Genomic DNA, 25,696 nt, shown 5'->3' on the forward strand with positions numbered 1-25,696 from the left:
TTAAAGACCGTAGTGGTAGAAGTTGATTTAGCTCATTTTGTTAAAATCACATATATTATACCTCACAGATAACCATTTTCCAGAGCATTCCAGACATTTCAAACCATCGACAAAGGCACTAGTTTCAATTCATTTCACTGTGGTATAAAAATCAACTAGCAGAGACTGAAGGCATCCGTCATACTCACTAGTGGTTTGCTCCCCAATAAGTGGTAAACTCTCCTCTCCATTGTGAATGGTGTAGACGTGGAAGCGGTACAGTGTTCCAGGCGTGAGCTGTGACACTTCAATGTAGGAGTTTTGACTCATGGGCAGAGTCATCTCCCTCTGTGGAGAACCAGACTCATCGACGGGGACGGCGGTGAGCCGGTAACCGGACACGGCGCCGGATGGGCCGGTCCAGGTCAGAACGATTTTTTTATCTGACACCTCGAAGAACTGCAGGTCAGTGGGAGAGGGGACTTCTTCTGTTGACGGGGGAAAAAAACAAAAAAATTGAGTGTCTATTTAGGGAAACAACTTAGTCCCTTACTGTGTAACAGAAAAGCTGATGCCTCTTACACCATTAACAGACTCATTGGGTCATATTTTAAATATTATATGCTAAACATGATAAAGTATGTAGGAATTCAATTCAGTTCAATGACCTAATGGCTGGGTTTTTATCTTGCAGGTGATTAAAAAACACAATTTAATAATAGCTCTTTGATACATCATTCTATCAATCAATGCATTGGCTTTCATATTGCAGATTGTATTAACACAATCTCTGCAAGGAAAGTCCAAAATCAAATCAAATACTGGACAGGATGGATGGTAGGACACACACCAGCATGTTTAAATAACACACAGCAGTAAAGAAGAGTTCCTAAGAGTGCAAAGAAAGAGAGGAGCGAGATATTTGTCTTGACGAGACAATAAAAGGAGAGGAAAAAAACGAGCCTATGTCCATTTATCATACTGTACATCTACAGAGAGGGGTTCACTTGTCTGTCCGAAGATGGCAGCAAACACTTTCAGTCTCATCTAGGTCATGTATCTCTATTCCATCACACAGACCGTACAAACAAACACACGCACACACATATTCTTTTCCAGCATCTGCTCATCTGGCCTAACAGCATGTTCGACCTGGCAGACTGAAAAGTTTTACATAACTACAGTCAAGCAGAATAAGAGTGGAACAGCTGTGAACTCAATGACTTCACTTTCCATTGGAAAACTCTGTCCTTACAGTATTAGGAATTAGAAACTTCCACATAGATCAGTGACTAGGCTACAGGATGACTAGCAGCGTTCTGGAGGGTGCCCTTATGACGACATTACGACACATGAACATACAGCAGAGCAGGGAGGGGACACAAAATCAACTAAGGATATTTTCTTGACAGAATATAGCATATTACTATCTCTCTCTTTGGGCTTATCATTTTCATAGTATCTGGAGGGTTGTGGGTACTTTCATATTGCCAGCAATTTTCACTCAAGAGATGCATTTCAATCTCTTAAGAGTTGCTTTTTAAACCAAAACTTAACCAAAACTAGTGTTTAGGTAAATATTAGCCCATAACACTTACGTCTTTGTAGGTATACAGTGTCTCTTAACAGGTTGTACCAGTACACAGACAAAGGTTTAAACTGGCGGTAGAGATTAAACAAAAGCAACTAAAACCTCCATATAAACATATGGAAGCAAGTGTGGAATTCAAAAAAGAAAAAGCACCCAGATAATAGAGATTGCTTCTTCAGGCATCCATCCAAGTGGTGTTAACTACGCCTGAAAATCTCTCTTTCTCACTCCGTCTCACTCATTCTCTAACACACACAATAACAATGAGGTTCCCCTTTTTTTCCACACATCGCCACTTTTTACCTGGCAGTGGATCTCCAGCAGTGTTGACTTGTACAAAGATAGGCTCGCTCTCCAGGCTGTCCTCCACAGAGTAGATACTGATGTTGTACAGCTTCCCAGGTCGAAGGTCACTGAGAGTCACAGATGTAGCCGTGTCGGGGAGAGTCAGCTCCGTGCTTTCACCTTCCAGTGATGGCGTGTAGACGACACGATAGCCTGCATGGAGGAAAAGAAAATATGGTTCATGTGCGTACGGGACTGTCACAGATGAATATGTATTGGTCTTAATTAGCAACAGAATGACGATAGATTTTGGCTGTGAAATCTGTCGTAACATACCAGTGATGGGAGCCAGTGGTTTTTCCCAGCTGATCACCATGGACGTTTCTCCCACCTCCTCCACTTCATGGTCAACAGGAGCGTCTGGTGCTATGGAACAAATGGGATGTAAGTTTGAGAAGGAAAATAACAACCATTGCTTTTTTTTTTTTTTTACTGGACTACTTGATTTATAGTCCCTGGCTCATGTTCATTAGGCCACTTTGCAGGTCTGGGATTCAAGACAACATTTCAGTCTAGCAGCTGTAATGTCTGTGAGAACGGGACAGAACTTCAGAGAAGACAAACAGGAATATAAACGGGGAGAAAGTTTGTGCCTACTAACCAGTGGTTTGTGAAGTAGTTAGAATGAGGTTGTCCTCTTCGCCATCTGTGACCTCATAGACGTTAACAGTGTACTTCCTTCCAGGTAGAAGCTCATTAATGTTCACTGAGGTAGCTGTATGGGGCAGGTCTGGTAGGAAAAAAAAAAATTGATTTAACACATTGGTTTTCATACGTTGAATTATTTTAAAGCAGCTGAATGAAGACCTTTTATTCTCTGACTTAGAGCAGTCTGTCTTGGTAAAATGTCCATTTATTTCTAGTTTGCCGCCTTCAATAGAAAACCCGACTCTATATTTGTGAATGTATTCATCATTGTATATATGTATGTTTGCACTTACCTAGCACCAGGGGTTGTCCAGTTCCGTGTCCCTGCTCACTGAGCTCATACTCTACTCTAAAACCAGAAATCGTGTCGGAGGCGGAAACCCAGGAGATGACAAAGCTGCTGGAGGTAATTTCGGTCACCGACTCAGAGATGTCAACCGTAGGCGGAGGTGGAGTGGTCTCGCCTTGTGATGTTGCCACTACAGGAAAAAAAAAAGAAGAAAATAGGAGAGTTGGCTACTTGTTGCCTGTGACATCAGACCTGGCAACACTGGCCAGGAAACGTTTTTAAATCTCATTGAGGAGGTCATGGTTCAATAAAAGATTAATTTAACGAGCCAAACAGAATAAAAAAATATAGATTATAGATTATATATGTTTTGCAAACCAGTGCACATTAAGCAGAGATATGCAGTAAAAAAAATACCCATGCCTTAACTGTAAAGTAGCCAAATAAACTTCCAATTCAGTTGGTTAAACAGTGATGCGGTAACTAAGCCAGCACTGACATCTGTCAACTCCCTCAACTCACGTGATCCATAATTGGTGGTGAAGTCAAAGCGGGTGACCTCTTGGCGTCCAAACCGCAACACGCTGATTAGCTGACCCTCATAGGTGATGCCTGGCTTCAGACCAGAGATGGTGTACGAGTTCAGATGGCCAGGGATCATCACCTCTCTCCATGGGCTATGAGTGTTTTTCTGGAAAAATGTGTTGTAGAATGTCAGAGAAAAAAAGAGATGCAGGAGTATTTTAAAGATTGCATGCAGAACAGAGGTTGAATGGTAGATATGTTGAAAGAGGTTAGTCAGCGAGTCGAGGCTTCATTTCTTTGTTAGCTTTGAGGCAGAAAACTCACCACTCTCCACTTGAGGATGTACTGGGTGATGTGAGCAGATTGTGGGGCGTTCCACTGAATAGGGTGGGAGTTGGGTTGGTTTGCAGATTCAGTTATGAGAACCTGGACAGGACGATTACCGCCTGAGAGAGAGAGAAATATCAAAGACAGAGGGGTGAGCAATACAGAACAGACCAGGAGTTTCACTTTCTAATGTAGAGAAAAAACACCTCATAATAATGTGATATTATGCACAGAGAGCATGAGGCATTCTAAATGATGAACTTGACTGTAAAATGACTGTAATTAACATAAAGCCCTTTAATTATTGGCTCTGCTACACATCATTATTGTTTTGTGATCTTATACCATCTTGTATTTTAGAGTTTTGTGATTTTACAATCACTAGAACTTGAGCTGGGAGACCAAAGACTCTTTTTAAATTTTGGATATAAAATGTTTTAATTAACAACAATAACAACAACACAAACCATAATCTGTGTGATTAACTTCTTCGATTGGTCACTGAAAAGCACCCGTTCACCGTAGAAATGTTAACTTGGATAACTAGTCTAAATATGCAATCTGTATATATATACAGAAGTGTCATCTTCTCTGAATCTGAGATGAATATTTAAATTAAATCTTAATTTTGGGAAGCTGACACAAAACATGGTGAGATACTGGCTATTCTACAATCTGAAAACATTACAGAAACTAGCAGTTTTAACAGTGAGTGAGTATGAGCGAGTGTGCAGCAGTATATTTTCCTGAACAGAACACAGAAAGAGTGAGGGAAAACTAGCACGTCCCTGTGAGATTCCAGACCAGATTTTCAACAGCTGGAGGGGAAAAGCCTTGGACTCTACTTTCTCTTCTCTTTAACCTTCTCCATTTCATTAGTTTTAGAAAACACTTGCAGAAATATCACAGAAAGCTATATGACACATTTCTACAAACAACAAGCATCCAAGAAGAAAAATATGCTGAAACAAGACAAATAGTTGGAAGCAATGAAGAAAAACTTTTATTACCAAGCCAATAACACAAAATAATGGAATTAATTGCGCTGTATGAGCCCCTTTCAGACCACCAAATGTGGGTTTCCCTGTCTAACAGGGTTCCTTGAGTCTCACGGTGCCAAATTACATTTAACTAGTGTTCCACGACTATGCACGTTTGTTTGTTGATTCCTAGGAAAACCTTGCTGTGGTGAGTTTTGTAGCTGGCATGAGCTTAAACATGTGTATTGTGTCATTAGTGCATCTGACGACACACTGACTAAAGTTGGGTTCTGTGTTGCAAAAAGTGGCAGTTAAATTGTAGCTTAGCAGAGAAAGACAAATCTCCAGAAGTTAAAAAAATGTAGTATCTTCAATGGTTTCGGAAGTGAACAAAGGGTATCAAGTCATCTTTAATGTAAACAGAAGTCATGTGGCGAGCAGACTCCTGACATAAGCTGTGCTGATAGAAACTGGTAGCTTCTATAAAGAACTGAGGTTTTATAACCACTTTTCCAAATAGCAGACCTGTAATCAAAGTTTCTGAGCAAGTGGCTCGGTTAACCAGAAGTTGCTTGCAGATACACAAACCTCAAAAACAATCTGGGTCCAATTACTGCCTATTACAGACCCACAGGCCACTGGCAAAGGGTAAGGGTTACATAGAATCAGATGTGGGACGCAAATGAAAACGGATGCACACTTGCAGTGGATAAACTGCATGTACACGCACACACAATATCCCAGCATTAAACACACACATCTGTGTAACGCACATGCACGTACATGCAGACATCCCCCTTTCTTTTGCACACACAGACACAACATTCGTTCTTGATACAGAGAAGAGACACAGCAAGGTGGTGATAAGGACCGCAGCAAAGATAAGTAATGCTCAGAGTGATCCTAACAATAAGAAATACCCCAAAAGATTAAAGATTAAATTAAACTCCAGACAAGGAGAGATAAACGCAGAGGGCGGAAAAGAAAACAAACTTTTTTTTTTAAGAAGATCGTATCAATGTGGCGCTAAATCTGAGACTTGTGAAAACCCTTAAAAAGATCCTTCACTGGGATTTTCCATTTTTACCTTTTATGGTGTTCTCCGCAGTAAGCCAACTGACTCTGAGTCTGGATTTGCCTCTTGCTGCCCTTAAATCTTAGCATGCTGTATTTGTGTGTCACACACACACACACACACACACACACACACACAAACCCAGACGCAGAGCAAGTTCACAGCTGGTTGCTATTACAGCCACTTATGGAGGAATAGTGCCCTACATTTTGTATCTCCCTACAACCTGCTTCACACACACACACACAGGGCAAACGAGTAATAGTTCAAATGTTTTCATATAAGAAAGCATAGCTTCACAGTCTCACTTTTTTAAAAATGCGATAGCAAATAAATAGCATAAAGGCCCATCATACTGTACGTGGTGAGTTGTAAAAGACGAAGGGGGAAGAATACCAAAAGATAAACAACAACGCTTGTGAGGGAACCCAGATATGATGGAAAAAACTTCAAAACGTGGAAGCTGTTTGTTAAAAGTCAGTGTGCAGCGATGCCGTCTAGCCCAGCTTGGTTTCCAGTCAGCAGGGATGAGGTAACCTACCCACCAAGGCTGAATAATGTTGTGTAATGAAGCTTGACTTTATCCTAAATAATGCTGGCTAAGTGCTTAAACTCTAAAGACACAAGGTTCAATTTAGAGTGATTGCTAAAATCCCACAAAATTGAAAACCGTTGTTCAACAGGCTTTAAATGTGTTCATGTGGTAGGTCACACACACACACACACACACACACACACACACACACACACACACACACACACACACACACACACACACACACACACACACACACACACACACACACACACACACACACACACACACACACACACACACACACACACACACACACAGTGATGTTTTGTACAGCTGTGGCAACAGCACAGGGGATGTGCCACATGCTAGCAAGAACAAAGGCTCCAAGTAGGGGGGTGTATCTGTTAAAGAGGAAATCACACCCCCTCCCATCGCTGTCTGTTTCACATCAAAGTCAAGGGCCTCATTTTCAAGGTGACCTAAACAAATACGCTTCACTGCAGGAGTTAGAGCGTAATTTGTTAGCTCGTATTACCATCACACAACACATCTTTACTGAGGATTAAATATATATTTCACAACTACTGTGAACATTCCATCCTGTTTAATACAGGCATTAACCTGGCTGTAATATATAAAGACCAAAAGCCTCAACAAATTACTGACAATAAAACTAGAAGGTGAGAGGTGCAACCAACAGTCAACATCATAAAATAGTACCAGGCACTAAGAGAGGATTAAGAGTCAAAAATGACAATATTGAGCTTTTTTTCCTGAAAAAGGACGAAAAAAAGAGACATGCAAACAATTTCCTCCATGAATATTAGGGGTTTTGCAATATTAATAAATTCCTGCCACATTGATAAAGGCCAGATGGCCAAAACATTTTGTTTTTTAGTCGTCTGTAGATAGAGTGACTTCTTGTTATTGTGTGCGACCCTCCTTTGTCATCAAAAGTCAATACATCTTTTTGACGATTATGCACAACTTTTTTTGAGCGGGGTGGAGACTCTAGATGGAAGTTGATTTGCAACATTTCCCAGCAAAGCCTTTAAGAACCAGATCTATTAAAAGGCACAGCTTCCATAGAAAATCTCTTTCAGTATTTACAGTATCACTACATTACTAAACCCTTATGTGTTTAACATCTTACCGGGGTAGGACTGCTGGGGCTCGCAGCTCAGCTCTCCGACGCCGTTGCCATAGCAATAGCACTTGTACATGATTCCTTGGATGACTTTATCCCAAGACTCTCCGATCTTATAGAAGGCTCTCGTCTCCGGCTCCTGGCACTGATCTGAGGGCAGAGTCACATGAAACCAGGTGATGAAACAGGGACCACAAAATACAGTTCGACAGCTGACAATAATGCTGCTCCCCTCGAATGGCATTCACTGTGGTGATTTAATAACATTTAAACAAGCACTGCAAATACAAATGGTGCGTATCTAAGTGTGGAAGTGATGCATAAAATGATCAAAGAAATTTGCAATTGTAATTTCTATCTGAATTTGGACCGTTAAAGCAGATTAATCTTTGCATGCTAGTTTAGACTGAATGAACGCAGCTGAAACCTGCAACATGGTAAACTAACCAATGGCATCACACTTCCAGCGGCCACGCCCCTGTCCGAAGCAGGTGCAGTTCATTGTGTAGCCCTCCTCATGTTGTTTGGTGAAGGTCTGGTTCACCGCAAAGGTCAGACCATCCACAATACACTGGTCTGCAACAGACAAAAACAAACACAGATATATATATATATGCATTAGCATGGAGGAAAAAATGTATTTTCTAAGTACCTCACTGGTTTTGCACAGCTGCTCTTCTGAACAATGTATGTGTGTGTGTGTCTCTGTGATGCAGGGGCCATCTGAAGCCCCATAAAGTGCAGGTGTGCAGCCGCGCTTTTAACCTTTTGGCAGGTGAGTGATTATATCGCCTGTGACCTTTCACCTCTTCACTCAAGAGTATTCTAATATCGCTCTCTAATTATTTTGCCACACACAGGGATAAAGACACTGCCACGTCAGCAACTCTGAATCACCTTTTCTTCCTCTATGTAACATATTCTGTCACACACACACACACACACACACACACACACACACACACACACACACACACACACCTTTAAGCTGAGAGTAGGCAACACAACTCCATTCTCCTCTTCCATTGCCGACGCAAGTACAACGCATCATGTGACCCAGAACATCGTGCCGTTTGTCCCACTGGTCTCCCATGCGGTGCATCGCCCCTTCACTGGTCGTACACACTTCTTCATGGTCTAGAAGACACAGAAGGACAAAAACAGTTACAAAAGCACATTGTTATGGGATGAGATTTTTATTCACTTCGTCTCCAAATCCAGTTTTTTTTTGAGGAAAAACTGGAACAAACTAATAATTTAGTCGATAAAACAAACCAAACTAAACCACACAAAATAATCAGATGCACAGTCATGCAACACATCTTAAACCTTGTTAATAATGCAAGCAGTGCATACCAACATGGAGATGAAAACACACACTAACACACGGTGAATGGTGAATGATCTTCCTTGGAGATTCTACCCTACAATTACGACACAAAGCCGTAGAGGACACAACCGACACAGAACACCTGTGTCCATAGAAAAAAGGGAGATTTTACTGGATCGGAAGCCAGAAACAGCTGTCTAATGTCCTTGTGTGTATGAATGGCTGTGTGTGTTCACCATATGTTCTCCCTTATTTAAAAGAGTGAGTAGTTTTTATTCAGGAAAGAGAAACAATTTTAGGTAGGTGGGACAGGAAGACTCCCGAATAGGCATTTCTAAATATAGTGAACGCCTGGTGCAAAACTGATTTCAGTAGTAAGAAAATGTGTGTGGCATTTGACTGCCAGACAGACATTCTTCACATTACTGGGTATTCTAGTGCAGATTCTAACCTCTTTTGTGAGTGCTGACCTTTATCCAAATTACACAAAGGAAACACTTGAGTTTACAATAGTGGCAAAAAATAGCATTTATTGTTGAAACACATGAGTGAGCTGCAGACTAAACGACTGCTTCAACAGTGGGGCTGCAGAGACAGAGGAGCAGGCAGAGCTGATATGCATGCATGCCAAAGTGCATAACGCTTCAACACTCCATGTAGGGGAGGGAGGTGGAGGTGGAGATAAAGGGCAGAGCTGCTGTCTTGCAGCCCGGACCAAACTTTTCTAAGGCAGGCCGAATCTGGACCACAGCCAGACCATCTGGCTCCTTGGACTAAAGATCATTTGAACTTGGTTTGGTGGCTATGCACCAAGGCTGTGGCTTGGGGCAGAAATACGGGAGCTTTTTAGGACATGGTAGGGAATAGTCAAGTACCAGGGCGGTGGTTTGAGATGTGCAGTGGCCAGGCCTGGGGCTCAAGCTAACTTAGCATTTGAATGATCTGAGTAAGGGCTGGTCAAGGTTACAAGGTTATTCTATTGTCTTTGTACAACAGAAATGCACAACAAAATGCAGATTGTAGTCCCATTTTGCTACACAAAATGAGACTACAATCTGAATCTACAATCTGAATATCAATCTGTTCGAAAACGTCTGAATGTATTTGGCATCAACTTAATTATCTCTTTAAAACCAGTCTAGGCGTTCTCATGGAAGTTGAACTACTGTTTTAATGACTCTGAAAGAGGCCATTTAAAACTTAACTGGGTGTTTGGACATTGGATTACCAGGGACAATTTCCTCTAGGCTAAACATCACTGCTTGATGGTATGTTAGGAGATTCCAACTGAGATGCAAAGGAAAAACAAAAGCCTTGGTGATCTTGTTGAAGAGGGACTGGTACAAATATATGGTCATATTTTTCAATTGTTATTGGGGTAGAGAGAAAACAGTGGATCTAATAATGTAAATGGTGCAGTTTGCATAATGGTGGAGCAGACAGAGCCCCTACCATTCAAAGGTCACATGACAAACACCAGATTAGCCTATCCAGCATCTTCCCGTAGGTCTGCCACAGGTGGAGCAGAAGGGGCTCCAGACTATTACTGCTCTTTAAGCACTGGCATTAACATCTCAAGTGCCATGTTTGTTTTGACAATCCCTGTGAAGCCATTAATGTCAATATCAAAGACCCCCCGCTGCTTTGATTGCTGGACGGAGTTTAACACAGACAAACCCGCTCTGACACCGGCTAAAGGGCACAAACGCAGTTTCTTCCCCCTCTTTAAATCTTGACAGGGTGTTGTTAACAACAGGGTGTCGCTGCAAAGGTGGGTCCTGGGATTGAAGTAGGCATATAAAAGGAATTCTGGAGAAAATTATAGCTTTAAAATCAGCACAATCCATTATCCCATCACTTGCGATGTGCTTCGTTAAGTAAAACATAAAACAAGGATTACTATTCTATAGGCTGTCCATAAGCACATGTGTTAACTCCAAACCTCTGCACAACCAAATCCTTTGTCTTCAGAGCAGAGTTGAACAAGTCTGTACTTCTTTAAATGATCGCCTATCTGTCTAACCACACTGCATAGAAACTACAAACAGTAAATTGTTTTGAGATTAAAAAGAAATCCAGTGCTCCATCTTTCTTAGAATTCAAAGATTGCCTTATCTCAGATAAGTCTTGTAGAGGTTTCCACCGTGCAACAGCCACATTTTACAGACTGCTGCCAAACAAACTGTTCCATCTTCTAACTAACTGTCTACTTGGATGTACACAGCAGTAAGAAGGATGTTTTGTTTAAATCAGAGTTTAAATTTGTGGATATTTTTTTTTACATCTGTCTGTACTTAATTTATGTACACACTAAATTCAAGCAATGCCTGAGATAAACATCTAAAATTATGTTAGCTAGAATTGATCTTGGACATTCACAGCAATACCAAAGACTCACATTTGTTGTGACTACGCAGCTGTGTTTGTATCAACTAGCTTCAGCATTACTCAACATGACTATGTGGGGTTTTTTTTCATCTATAAGGCATCTTATTCAGACATCAACATGCATTCACCTGTTATCTTAAGAAGTCCTCTATGTTTTTCAGAGTTCATCCCTTTGTTTAATGGCATGTTGGTATCATCATTACCATATCATTACTCCTTCACAGACATTAGTGCAGTGTAAACTACCCCCTGGTGTTGCAGCCTCTTTTGTTACCCATGGAGACCTAATTGACACCTAAACAACACAACAAGACATCTCTAACAAGGCAGTGACTTCAATGTGAATTTGGCTACACTACAAATAAAAAGGTGTAAGAACTGTAAATTAGTTGTTGTCTGCCCCAACAGCCCCGACTCCTTTTTAACATCAATCTGATAATAGCTTTTATGTTAATTCAATAAGGTTACCCATCAAATCTTTCATCGCCAAAGAATGGTCTTAATACAAAGGCTATGGGCTGATTCAGACTGGGCGGAGATACATTTTACTTAAGAGAGGGAGGGACATTGTAATTAGCTCAGCTAATCACATTAGTGGCCCCTATGGCGGGAAAACACTTCTGGCTTGCAAACGAATATTTTTGAAACTAAAGTGTGTGAAAAAGGGTTTTAAAAGTTGTTTTGTTTTGCTTCCTTTTTTAAATGGACATTTGAATGATATTTTAAAATGCCATCTATAATAGAGTGGCCTGTATCTTCTTTTAGTACCACACATCTTCAAACAACACCACCACCTCCAGCCCCAACATTTGGACCGCATTCCAAATCCAATACTTTTTCTTTTTACTTTCAGTACATACTGGATCTGCTGCATGCAGTGTGCATTAAATTGGGACATACTACTTTGTCATATATCTGCTGCGCAGAGGATTGTGGGTCAGAATAGCCAGAAAAACACACTAGCTTGCATATTGCAAAATGCAACCAGATGCAGTAGGACATCCTGGTATTTTTTAGCATACTGCATTTGACATACTATGTATCGGGACATACTAAATCTTTCTCTGGCATACTATATCGTATTGTATTATGGGTATTGGAACACACAGTTGGAGTCTCTCTGTCCTTCCTCTCTCCATCACACACACACACACACACACACACACACACACAGACTTACCAGCCATAGGACAGAATCCAAAACGCTGCTCTCCATCATAGTCGATCGTGGTGCCGCACCACTTCATGCCGTCTCTACGACCATCTGCAGTACAGTCGGTGTAGTTTCGGCCGTTATAGAGGTAGGGGAACTGGCACAGAGCACCGTTCGAATTACCGCCTCGTGTTACCACAATTACTGTTAAAAGAAGAAACATAACCATATAAATTGGTATCACTTTGAGTTATCAACATCCAACCACCAGTACAACTCCTGTTTTACACATACTACCAAGCATAATCACACACTTCAGATAAGAAGCAAGTGCTTGTCGAGGTACTGCCGTTAATAACATTTAACACATCTGCTCACCATTCTTCTCTGTACAGAAAGAATATTTCTGGTCTGTCTCATAGTCAGAGGAGGTGGAACACCAGAGCTGTCCATCACTGTGTCCATCAGAGATACAGGAGTGGTAGGTCTTCCCCTTGTAGACAAAGGGAAACACACAGGGCTGACCTCCGGAGTTGCCACCGTACACTGGAGCCGGTCCATCTGTATGAAGACAGGAGAACAGGCATGAATACAGTAATGACTAAACATATGACAACATATTGACTAAATTCTTATACAATGATGGCCACTATTGGTGGATTTCTTGAATTTGTGAAGACAAAAAGGACCATATCTTACCCCACTGTTCACAGCTGATTCCATTGCCAAGACAGGTACAGATCATCTGCTGGTTTCCCTGGTTCTTCATCCAGCGCTGGCCGATAAAGTAGGAAAGTCCTGCATCTGTCCGACAGGGACCCTCCTGGGTAAGACCAGGAACACTGGCGGGCTGGTAGACCGCAGGCTGGATGTTAGTGATCACACGAGAGCCAGTGCCTGGAATGAAACGTTTGATCCGGGTCAAGGGTGATACAACAGAAAAACTTCCAAAATTAAAGTAGCCTATTAATTGATGATGCAGCTAAAACATGAAAAAAAAAAATTGCTTAATAAAACACAAGAACAAACAACTCTGTCACTGGAGTTAAGGCCTATGCATGATTTCATAGTGGGTTGTGCAGTATGACATACAAAATTAAATAAATGTCTGGCTTTAATTATAAAATGGAAATAGCACTGTAATGCGTTAGCTACAAGCTTTCAATGAGTTTACTGTCCCTGAGTCACGACATGCATATGTTCCTGTCTCACACCCAATAATCACTTCAGACCACTTCAAGCACATTTCTTCCCTCAATTTTCCCATGTTTCATTTCTCCCTCTGCAGTTCCCTCTTCACAGTCTCTCCCTCGAATGAGGTCATGGTCATGAGTTTAAAGACACGTCTTTCTCACTTCAACACTTGGCACTTCTTATCTCTCTCTCCTCACAGCATCTGTCTCTGGTATACATTCTTCTCTCCACGAATACAGCAGGGGGGAATGAAACCAAAAAAAAAACGAGAGGCACGTTATCATTCATTTCTCACCCAGGCCAGTGGTATGAAGTGAAGCGTGTCGCTCACACTTCCACTCCCCTCGGCCGTTCCCGGTGCACAGACACTGGAGTGGGTGGCCCTGGGCGTCTGTCTTGGTCCAGGTATCTCCGATACGGTAGGAGGTCAGAGTGTCCTGGTCGTTACAGCGATCTATGGAGAGAAGTGAACGAGAGGGATTCATTAGAAATAGATGGAAACTGTTCGACAGCATTGTGGTCCATTTTGGTAGGAAACATGGTGAAGCCTTTATGTTAATGTGCTACAGTGACTGTTTCAAAGTCTGCAGCGATCCTGTGGGGAGTATTTCCTCCTGGCCACCAGCTGTTTCCATGTTTGTGCCTTGAGACTTTGTTGCTGACTTGTTGAGCACAGTCATGATAACAATTTATTGATAACATCCAATACAAAAACATCTGAGGCCACCCTGAAGCCTGGCATGTGACAAAAAACCAACAGGGAATGACATTCATTCTCATCTATTACATCAGCCAGCATCGTTAAGGATGCAAGTAATGGTCCTAATTGGAAACACAGTTGCTAAACATTTCCTCCACAGCCTGTTGAAATGTTTTGCTGTTTGCCTTCAGCTCTGCAAGTACGACCAGAGAGTATTGTGTGTGTTGTTCCATTAGGATAAAGCTGATGTGTATTGACACCTGTGACGTGTTCCAAAAAACGCAGCAATTAAGTAGCATTTAATTCAATTTTCTGCTTGTTTGTGGATCTTAGTGGCCCAGTTTTCCCTGTCGGTTTTGAACAAGTAGAGATACATTTGTATAGATAGAAGATACACAAATAGAGAGATCTTTGAAGTTGGATTGTTGTGATGCAGCTCGGTCCCATACAGATTACATACAGTAGCAGTAAAAAGGAAATGAACAAAAATTGTGTAGGTAACAGTACAATAGATAGTTAAGAAGAAATAATGGGTTTCTTACTTCTGGAAGTACAGGTGATGCGTCCACTTCCCTCTCCCATACAGGTGCAGTCCACCACCATCCATCCCTGGTACGGCTTCTCCCAGGTCTCCCCAACATCATAGGATGTTCCCGCTGAGTTGTCATAGCAACGCTCAGCTGCAGGAAACGGAGATTTGTGAGCTACTAAATCAATAAAAAGCTTTTTTCCTACTAATCAACCCTTTTGTACCAAACAGTAAAACAGTAAAACTGACAGTAAAACACAAGATAATAACTATTACATAACAATCTGATCCATCATCCCAAATTTTCTGGCAAACTAAAATCAGTTTTCCCAGCATGTAAAAGCAGCCGTCTGTTAGTCAGTGGATGTCTGAATGACTCACCGACTGGTTTGCAGGTCCACTCTCCCTTGCCGTTACCCAGACAGACACACTCCAACATGTAGCCTCCTGTCTCATGGGGTCTCCTCCAGGTGTCACCAATCTTATATGAAGCCCCGCCCTCATGACAGCGGTCTGGGTAGACAGAAAGAAAAAAACGACTGAGGTCAATGTGCATGCATATGTGTGTTTGCACACAAAGAAAGCAAAAGAAACACTCAGACATTTTTCCCATTATCTCACCACCCAGATAACTGCTAACAGCTGTACAGCACCAGTTGCTGATCAACTGAGGAGAATATGGAGATTAACCAGTTTACTGGCATCGGACTGGCAGACCAGGATATGAACAGAAACACATAAACTAGGAAGTGTGGTCTGGGGTTAGAACAGTTAATGGTGGCGGTGCAGCTCCTTATAGAGCAGGAACTCATAGGAAAGAAAAAAACACAAACTTACTGCCAATGGTGCAGCTGATCTTGCCCCTCCCTGATCCGATACAGGTACAGTCCCAGATCATGCCCTCCTTGGGTCTCTCATAGGTTTCTCCCACATTGTAGGACTGCTGGTTGATCTTATCATAGCACGTTTCCTCTGCTAAAAGGGGGAAAACAATGAAAAAAAGGGTGTGTTTTATGTTTGTTTTGAGGGGAATGAAGATGGGCTTGTATAGAGAAAAAGAAATTCTGGAAACAATTTAAAACAAATTTGATCAATACACACAAACTAACCTTCAGGTTTGCTTTTACACTTGATGCCAGCGACTCCATAGCAGGTACAGACCAGAATGCTGCCCAAATATGGTCGTTCAAACTGGTCATTAATACCATAGAACTGACCATTCTCTAAACAACCATCTGACAGGTGAAAAAACAAAAAAGAGATCAGAAAGATATACAGCTAATGAGACTTTGGTACGAGCTAGAATGAGGCAGCAGGAGGTCAAATGAAACGCACCGCCCTCCCTTTACTCCTACACTAAAAAACACAGAGTGTAGGGAAAATGTGAGGGAGAGGGAAAACACCCTCCACCCTCACACACCCCAAAACACTGTACCTGCTTACCATGTCCTCTTTCAAAGTGGAAAAAACATAAAAATGTACTGGAAAATGGTAGAGCCCTAACCATAACAACAAAACATTTAGAGCAGTATAATGGGTTAAATGACAAACTGTTTTTTCCATATCCAAATAAGCAAACCCCACATTAGAATAAACATTTTATTGTGGGGAAAGACAACCATGCCTGTGAAATTGACCCTGGACGTGTTAACATGACTTCAAAAAGGGCCCCCAGGGCTGAGTAATAAATCAGTTGCACAGTGTGGAGAATTATATCCACCTTTACTCTCTTTCTCTCCCCCACCAGGCATGTCCTTTGTTCACATCTCATGACTTCACATGTCAACAGCATCTTTTTTTTCTTTTTCCAACTTTAAAATTGAAGCCTAGAGTTTTTACTTTTTCCCTCTCAGAAGCTTAGATCACGAGCATTGAAGTTGAGGAGATCAGAAAGGTTTTTTTGTTTGGTTTAAGCCAATGATTAGAGGTATCGTAGAGACTGATTGTGCTTTTTGTGTCGTTTATCAACCAAAAATACACAATGCAATACCTAATCTGTGAGCTTTCCAATTGTTTTACCTGCAAATCCCTCACAAGTATTTGTACACTACCTGAAAAGATTATGTCTTATAGAAAAAACACATGATGCTTTCTATCTCGACAACTAAAGATGCCAAACACATGATCAAAATGAACTGTAATTTCATTATTAACCCTCTGTTAACTGTTAAGTCTTTCAAGTGACCTCTGGGGCCCCCCCACTTAAGAATTTACTGCATACAGTCATTAGATGAATAACTTTTGGGGTAAAAACACACTCACCCTGAGAGACTGAGGAGACCTGATGCTGCTGCGCTTGTCGCCGGCTCTTGTGCGTTCCTTTGGGCATGCAGTTCACTGCGCTCCCGATGCAGAGAGCAACCAGCACCCTGGCTATGGAGCTGCGGGACATACTGACCCGGCTGTTGCAGAACTTGGGTTTACAGGTGCTCCTTGTGCAAAGTTTATTTCACCAAGGGGTGGGGTGGGGGGGGAAAGGAGAGAAGTCGGTTCCAGTTGAAATGCTTATTTTCCTGCAGCGCTCCAACCTCCCAGATCGGTCCTCCTCCTCTCCAGTCTGCGGCCACAGTGTGCAGGTTACCAGTCTGTGGGAGTGATTTATCTGGGCATGGCTTCCATTCAGCCGGAGGAGGGAGGTCCAAAGGGAAAAAAAGAGGGCCGACTACCCACGCAGCACGTAGGCCAAGAGGGCAGACAAACTTTTTTACTAAACAAAGATGGTTATGAATTTCAAGTGTTCCTCTTTCTATTTTTTTTTTTTTTTTTTTTTTTAACCCATGAGGTAAGACAGAAATATTGTTTCAAATTGTCTCCATGCAACCTGCAACACTGAAGTAAGCAAACTGTGAAGTATCTTTGATGTCATGATACAGAGGAAATGCCCCATTAGCAGATTTTGATGACCCAGTTAATACAGATGTAGGGCCCTGGACCCAGAACCTTCACAATATCTGTAAAAGTTTGGAGTTTAGGGCCTGTTGTTGGCCATGCCTGCTCACTATCTTTACATTTCTAAAATCTCCTCTAGGCCTTATTTTACTGTTGTCCTATAGTCACCTGTACACAACCATCTGCCCTAATTGTGTCTGAAGAGTGCAAGGTGTGTTTGAATGTTGATTTAATACATTTTGTGATTGTTTTGTGCTTGAAACCGTTCATTTAGTAGAACCACACAGGGGTTTTGTTTATTCTTTTTTAACAGGCCAGAAGTTTGATGTTCCTCTTTTTCCAGCTGTAAGAACACACATTTACCACACTGCTGTCCTATATATATATATATATATTTGTTTTGACAGATAGTGTAAAAGAAAGATTTTTTTGCACAACTTCATATCTACCATCAAGCATCTAGGGGTCTATGTCTGTAATTGTTGTGGTATTGTCATGGAGTGTTGATATATTGCTGGTTCTTGTGATTTGAGCAGCACAACCTTGCTGCAGGGCGTTAATGCTACGCAGTATATTGGCCTATAGGTTTTACACACAGTCCTGGTAGTGATCTGCAGGAATTAGGTCAATGGCGTCAGTGTCTGGAAAGTCTCCAGTAGCCTAGTGTTTCAAAGTCTGGAAATTGTTTATATGTCATGAGTCCTCTGTGACGCAAGCTTCTGTAATTTGCGAGCTAAAAGATCAATTTTCTCTTTCACTCTTGCTCGTCTCCTCTCTCGCTCACTCTCTGTGCTATCAGTTGCAGTTAGTTGATTCTTGTGCATGCATTTTCATTGGTTATATTTCATTGTTTTTTCCAGTTTAAGTCTTCAACACCATGAAAAGCAAGAGGAATACTATTTATCTCTCCCAAACTTTGTTTATCTCGCAAAGAGACTGCCTTACCAGTCCTTCTCTGTGTCTCTTATTGGAAACACCTTACAGAGTGTACAAATTTTTTAGAAAAGCCCATTTTAGATCAGTTGGGCATTTGTTTTTGATTTTGTTCGGCAATTGGAAAAGCAAGGGAGAGTTTCTGTAGCACTGTCCTCTTGTCCGTTTAGCTCCATGTTGACTGCATTTTCTTTTGTAAATGGAAACCTACAGTAATGTTGCTGTTTGGCCTAGTCACTCGTTGGTTCCCCTCTATGAGTGCAAACTTCCTGCAGTGTCTTTAGTCACTTCTAGAACATTCTGAGGTTGAAACAGTCATGCATGGTGAGTCCCTGAACTTCAATTGAATAACAAAAAACTGTTGGTTTGTGACTCCCTTGAGTCCATCTGAACAGAACAAGGGGAAGGCCATCTTGGAATCAAAATAATAATGTGTCAGCCGAGTTTTTAAATGCATGTCCCACGTAATGATGAGGCAGACACTTCAGTATAGTCAGACAAAACTGAAAACATAATATTTTAACCCGCCGCATCGTCGTTGACACATGATGTATGAAAAAAGAAAAACCGTTCACTTAGTCTCAGTATTTCCTCTGCAACGGCACCAGCTCCAGTGTCAAAGCAGTAAAACAGATTAATCGTCAGTCAGCTGGCAAGTCAATCCGTGGTGAAATGAGCGTTCAGACTCTCTAGCTGAGGCCATGTGGGTTATCTTATGTGTGTCCGGAAATCTAAGGGGTTTATACACATTTTGGAGGTGTTAGAGGGATTTGGTGTTGGCATCATTTGGCTCGAGTGTGACATTTTTGTTACCAGTGTTTTATTGAGCATTTGCTCCGCACTACGATTAGTTATGAGGGAAGTTATTTTGACACGCCATAGGACTCATCTGTTGCCTTTTGTCCCACGCGTGGGAAATCTGTTGGCTGGCATGTTGGCTTACTGCAACAAAGACTGTCTGTGTGTGTGGTTATTTTTTTTTAAGCAGAGACCCAGAGGATTGATAACTCAAAGACTCAACAACTGTATTGCTGTCGGAATGAAGCTCTGAGTCATTGTATTTAAAAGGATGAACATGCAGGTCGCCCTGACCGAAGAAGCGCTGCAGTCACATCTTGTGAGGGAACATGTTTTACAATGTGTTCAGCTAAAGAAGTGAGAAAAACACCACTTCTGAGCAGAGAAGCTCCACATATGTTTTCAGTTACAGATTAACCCTGTAAATGAAATCTACCTGTGTATACAACTAATCTTCCTGTAATAGTTATCCCAACTTGAGGACTTTCTTTCCATTCACCTCCTCCTCCTAAACCCTTTAGAATACACTAATCTATATATGGACATGTTTGTTGGATGGCGATGTCATGTGAAGGTGAAGAGGTGAAAAGGTCATCTGATATACTACTGACCGTGAGTGCGTTTCTAATTATCTGTCGAGGCATTGGCAATGTTATGTTTCTGTTTTGAACTTGATCTAAGAGCTTGTGACGACTGAAAAATTGCTAAATTTGTGCCGCAGCGGGACAATCGACCTCAGGCACGCCTCAGAGGAGAAGAAAACAATATATGGGTCATTACATCATGCTGTTATAATCACTTAATCCTAGTCATATTAATCTTATGTAGTTAGATAGTTAGGTTATATTAAAATGTAGTTATTAACTGAAAGCACTAACCACTAGATTTAACACTTTCACTGAGTCGGGGAGTCTTTTCGAGCTCTTTTAATTCTTTCATATACGAAAATTTCATATTTTGACATTCTAAGTTTGTCCAAAATATTGTAAAGTAGCTTTTTCACCTAAATTTACAAACAACAGTTCTTTGTCTTTTTTACCTCCTCACATGTCCACCCCAAAGTGAAATAACTTCCCTGTGGTTACCATGTCCAAACCACTTCAGCCATTATCTGGTTATTGTGAAAGCTCACTGCCCGCTGTGGCTTCATAAATAAATATACCCACATTCTTATGGTTATAAAGACCGGGTTTATGTGGTAATTTGCCATTAAAAGTGAATCAACATGGTCACAATGAAAATGCGACAATCATTTCCAGTATGTGACAGTCACAGGCACAAGGAGAGAAGAAAAAGTGAGAAGACAGAAAGAGAAAGGAAGTTAAAGTGTGGAAAGAGGTCTCAGTGCGACAGAGGGAGATATGAATAATCCTAAGAGACTCTGGGAGGAGTAGGTGAAATGGAGGCAACGTGATGCGACTGAATGGAGAATTGGGAAATTTGTGAAGTTTAATGCTGATGTGTGGAAATCAAACTGTAACTTTGTGAATGCATTACACAATACACTGAGAAACAGGACAAGGGTGAGGAAAGAGGTCACAGCTGCAAGGTCTCCGTACAGCTGCTGCACATTTTCATCCAACTTTTTCCTTCCAAGCCCGTCTCTTCTCCAAAATCTCCTCAAAATGTTACTCTTAGAGTGCGGTCTGGTATTTAACTATCCTCTACACGCTTCTCACTGTGGTTTCGCATCATGAAGTGTCGTTGGTCCTTGCACTCGATAATTGGTCATTCCTCACATATTGTTGCAACATCCCAGAGCAGTCCCCGCTGGCTTGCTCGTCTCGTCTTACACTATACAATTCCAGCATTCCTTTAATACAATGTTTTCGATATTTTTAAATGTCTTGCATACCTTTAACTGAGTGCCTCACTGCATCTTTTGACCTCAGTCTATCCTGTACCTCATGTCTTTGTTTCCATTCCTATCACTTTAAGCACATTTAGTATGTGGTTTGCTGTTGTGAAAAATTAAAAAACTTACACGGCGCTCTGTCAAAATGTTTTAGTACGACTTTGGTAAACTACAAAGCCGCACCGCAGCAGCATTACAGCTACCGTAGTCAGGAGCGTCGCGGAGTAATACATACTGTGCTTCACCATAATATTACAGTGTGTGTGTATAAGGACCCAACATGGCTCCTGTCAAGAGACACGCTTACGACGTGGACTTCAAACTCAAGGCTATCAGTCACGCAGTAGAACATGGAAATAGAGCAGACTGTTTTTTTTACGTGTTACAACTGAACAGGGTTGGGAGTTATTGTGAATACGCTCATTAACGTTTGAACAATGTTGAGAGTTATTGTGAACACGTTTAATAAAGTTTGACTGACTGACTGTTTTGTTTCGCTTAATGCGCCTTATAGTCTGGAGCGCTTTATATATGAAAAAAGATCGAAAATAGACCATTCATTGACAGTGCGCCTTATAATCCAGTGCGCCCTATAGTGCGGAAAATACGGTATATAGAAAGTGGAGTACGGTTTTGAAGCCTCGAGTTAGGCATTTTGGCCATCGCCACCTTGTTTTTTGGATGTCGCTATCTCTTTTTTTGTAACCAGAAATGACAAAAGAGGGTGTGGCTAAGTACAACTGGACGCTAAATAAAACATTTTTAGGTAACCAAAATGTTCAAACTTCACTTACGCAACTTTCATGAAATGACAACACACTGTGAAAGGGTTAAAGTTGTAATACAAAGAGACAGACAATTCCCAGACTAGACAACGCCTGTCAATCACAAGGTAGCCCCGCCCTAAAGCGTACCCCTTCTTCGTCTATTTTACTCTAAATGGGAAAAATATTTATTTTATGGACATCATGCTGTATTGAAGAAGACTTGAAACCAGCCACTGGGACCCTAAACTCATGTGTACAATGTTTACTGATCTAATAAATCCAGTGAGATGTAGTTAATTTTCTCATAGACGTCTATGCAATCAGACGCCCCCTGAAGGCCTTTAGAAAGAATGCAAGTTTCTGACACTTCTGCATTGGCTTCTTAGTTAGAATGCTAACATTTTTTAATTAGCCAACGTATAGGACAAATTCAAATTTAACCTGATGTTGGCGCTCCTGAGTAGAGCATAATTGTCGGTACCAACTTTCGTGGAAATTAAAGTACTTTTCTGCTTAAAACCTCATGATTGAATTAGAGGAAATATCAGGAGATCATCATAGTCAGTGGGCTTTATCCTCTGGGCACCATGAATGTCTGTACAGACTTTTGTTCCAATTCATCCAAGTACAATAAGAATTTCTTACATGTGTCTTATTACAAAAAAAACATCCGTCAACATCTCTTCTGTTTCCCTCCCCCCCTGTTTTCCTCTTTTCTTCATCCAGCCTCCCCCCTCCTCAAGGGAGATGAGGTCACAGTCTGAGGAAAGATGGAGTGATTAGGAGTTGAGACTCCACACTTTTCTTAGCTGGATAAGTTCTGGATAAGCTCTGGTTATCTTAAAAAAACATCTCAGTATTTATAGCTGGTTAAAGCTGATTTGAAATGTGTCATGAATCATTGTGCAGCTGAGAAGGCTAAATTATTGTCCTGTTGTCCTTCATCCATTCAGTAGCCGCAGGAACAACTACTCCCAACATATTTATTTCAGTATCAAAGATGTACGTTTTATGGAGGTGCCTGTAAAAGATGAAGTTGGCTAATTGTCATAAACACGTTATTACATTACACACAGAGGGAATTAATGTGTTTTTTCTGTTTATAGATTTTAAATATCTTACTCCAGTTCATATGTACTGTACATAATTTGTTTTAGCTGCATATATGATGCAGATTAATTAATTTGGTACTTTTAACGATCAAAAAGCTGATAAATATAAAGTTTTGGAGTGGGTGAGATTCTGATCTCTGCCCGCTCTGTGTGACCTTACTCATAACCATATGCCTGGGAGACTTGTGGGAAAAGTCACAAGAGAGCCCAAGAGAGCATGAGAGCACCATGGCCCCTAACCACCTCCGCAACCATTAGCTACAGTACACCACAGATATGAGTGATTCAGATCTCTAACCATTGACCCGTTTCGGATAGACAAGAAACTTCCAAGTGTGTCATGTACACCTCATGGACCACTTCCACTGTTGTTGTCATGGGAATGAGGACAGTCTTTATGTTTTTAACCATGTGGAAACTGCAACAATCAGGATTTTGTCATCTGTGGCAATGTAACAAGTTAATTATTCTTTAACATTATATTCCGAACTCTGTATCAAAAATGCTAATTTGGAGAATGTGAGTAAGACTTATGCGTGTGCATTGTTGTACATTTTAGTACAATTCATAATGTACCACGAGAAATATGAGGAAATGTTGGCCTTGACTTTTGTTTGTTTTGTCCCAATAATATTTCTGCATCGTTTATCATAACCTTTGCTTTACGCAACCTTTTCCATTTTTCTTATTGCATCAGAAGCTTTTTTATTTATTATTACTCAACCCGAAGTGAAGTTTGGACAATAGTGGTTTCTTGCATTCGTTGCTCGTAAGTTTGATTTCTATGTCACCACTTCTGATATGACAAATTAAATGAGAAAGCTACTTGTATTTTTAACATACAGTATACACTGAAAGATGTATTTATGCAGAGCCTTCATACATCAAATTTCACAAATAGCTGTGTCCAACATGTAGAAAGTATTTCACAATCTTTCCCCTCAAACAAAACTGAATCTGTAGATCCTGAATGAGACGTGTATTTTGGGTATGCAGTACTCCCATATCTGTTCACTTCAAAGAATAATACACAGATGGAAGCTACACTTAATTGAAAAGCTCATGCATAGACTAAGCAGCTGTGGTCTGAAAGCAAACAGCCAGTAAGCGCAAACTGTGAGTGTTTGCTTATTCAGTGAGCATTCTGCAGGCTAAACAAACGCAGGAGGCAAAGTGGGATACATTTGCTTATTCAGGGTTCATGAATGCATCCTGTTTCATTTTTTCGATGTCATCTTATCTCCCTTTCTGAGTCTTTCGCAACACCCCACTTCTCCTCGAGTGTCCCCAATCCCTCCCTCTTCCTTCTGCCCATCTCTCCATCGACCCCCCTCAGCTCCCCATAAACAAACAGCCGGATGATGTCATCGCTGCAGCATTTGGTTTATCTCCTGGTGACAGACCATAATGCACTGGCCTGTCGACCCCCACAGGGAACCCAAGCTGGATGGGAGGAAGTTAGAAGTTGGATGAGGGTGTGGTGGTCGTCTCTGTGTGTGTGTGTGTGTGTGTGTGTGTGTGTGTGTGTGTGTGTGTGTGTGTGTGTGTGTGTGTGTGTGTGTGTGTGTGTGTGTGTGTGTGTGTGTGTGTGTGTGTGTGTGTGTGTGTGTGTGTGTGTGTGTGTGTGTGTGTGTGTGTGTGTGTGTGTGTGTGTGTGTGTGTTACAGCCAACAGTTCTCACAGACAGTTGCGAATTGTGCTGTTTTCTAACGGCTCCATAAAAGTATATTCTCCACCTTTTTCTCCCAGCAGCCCTCAGTAAGGGTCGTTGAACACGCCTATAGCATCTAATAAGGATCAAATGGATTTACAGCACCGCTTCTTAGAGCAGCTGTTTTCAAATTGTTGTGCTATAGTAGGCTATTGAATTGAAGTAAACTCAAGACCTTAAAGGTGCAACGTGTGAAATGTGGTTTAAAAACATAAAAACACTAAACTTAACGTTTTAAACAGGACGTTAACGCTATGTCACAGTCTTTGTTCTGTGTAAAAAGGCCTTCTAAAAGTAACATGAGGTTTTGGCAGTCTGAGTCACTCATAGCAATCTTCTAAAGTCTTTCATACCACATATCCTCTTTACGTTTCCAAAGACAGTGTTAACACTGTAAACAAGGGGGGAAAAGTACGAGGTTCTTTGGAAGATGATAAGTTATTGGACTAAGGCCACGTTTAGACTGGCTTGAGTTCTGGCTGAAAAAAAGCAGCTTTGGCAAAACAGCCCAGGGTCGTCTGGCAAAAAACTGTTTGCTCATCATGTGCCGCAACGCACCTCATTGTCATTCAGCGAGACCTGCCTCTAGTCAATAAAATACATGCAAGTGCACTGTCTAAGTGGATTACTTTGTTTTTCCATTGTATACAGTGTTGATATTAAAAAGAAATTGCTGTCAAGATAACTTTCCAGAGTAGTTCGATCTTATGTTATAAACACTGCACTGTGTTTTACATCTGAGAAGCCTTGAAATTCCAAAATCTGTTACTCATATTGAGCTGTATGGATCATATTTAATTGCCTGGGAGGCCGGCATGCCCTGTATATTGTTTTAATGAAGGGCTGATTTTGGTCTGAACACTGTTGAAGCCTCATATTAACTTTGGCTTTAC

General features: G+C 41.2%; 1 protein-coding gene across 1 annotated transcript in view; it reads right to left on the bottom strand.

Moving 5' to 3' along the window:
• fn1a (fibronectin 1a) overlaps positions 1-17,342 on the bottom strand; it is a 31,873-nt gene extending 14,531 nt beyond the window's left edge. The window contains exons 1-19 of the mRNA XM_054614681.1: positions 17,001-17,342; positions 15,848-15,973; positions 15,576-15,713; positions 15,120-15,251; positions 14,752-14,889; positions 13,805-13,963; positions 13,015-13,212; positions 12,694-12,876; positions 12,343-12,519; positions 8,426-8,581; positions 7,892-8,020; positions 7,451-7,594; positions 3,702-3,823; positions 3,375-3,543; positions 2,857-3,042; positions 2,517-2,645; positions 2,192-2,281; positions 1,874-2,068; positions 189-467 (exon numbers count right to left, since the gene is read on the bottom strand). Coding sequence (XP_054470656.1) covers positions 189-467; positions 1,874-2,068; positions 2,192-2,281; positions 2,517-2,645; positions 2,857-3,042; positions 3,375-3,543; positions 3,702-3,823; positions 7,451-7,594; positions 7,892-8,020; positions 8,426-8,581; positions 12,343-12,519; positions 12,694-12,876; positions 13,015-13,212; positions 13,805-13,963; positions 14,752-14,889; positions 15,120-15,251; positions 15,576-15,713; positions 15,848-15,973; positions 17,001-17,130 — 2,980 coding nt within the window. The 5' untranslated portion in view covers positions 17,131-17,342. The remainder of the gene's footprint in view (positions 1-188; positions 468-1,873; positions 2,069-2,191; positions 2,282-2,516; positions 2,646-2,856; positions 3,043-3,374; positions 3,544-3,701; positions 3,824-7,450; positions 7,595-7,891; positions 8,021-8,425; positions 8,582-12,342; positions 12,520-12,693; positions 12,877-13,014; positions 13,213-13,804; positions 13,964-14,751; positions 14,890-15,119; positions 15,252-15,575; positions 15,714-15,847; positions 15,974-17,000) is intronic.
• Positions 17,343-25,696: the final 8,354 nt, after the last annotated feature.

This window comes from Anoplopoma fimbria, chromosome 16, assembly GCF_027596085.1.
Source record: "Anoplopoma fimbria isolate UVic2021 breed Golden Eagle Sablefish chromosome 16, Afim_UVic_2022, whole genome shotgun sequence".
In the NCBI taxonomy this organism is placed as follows: domain Eukaryota; kingdom Metazoa; phylum Chordata; class Actinopteri; order Perciformes; family Anoplopomatidae; genus Anoplopoma; species Anoplopoma fimbria.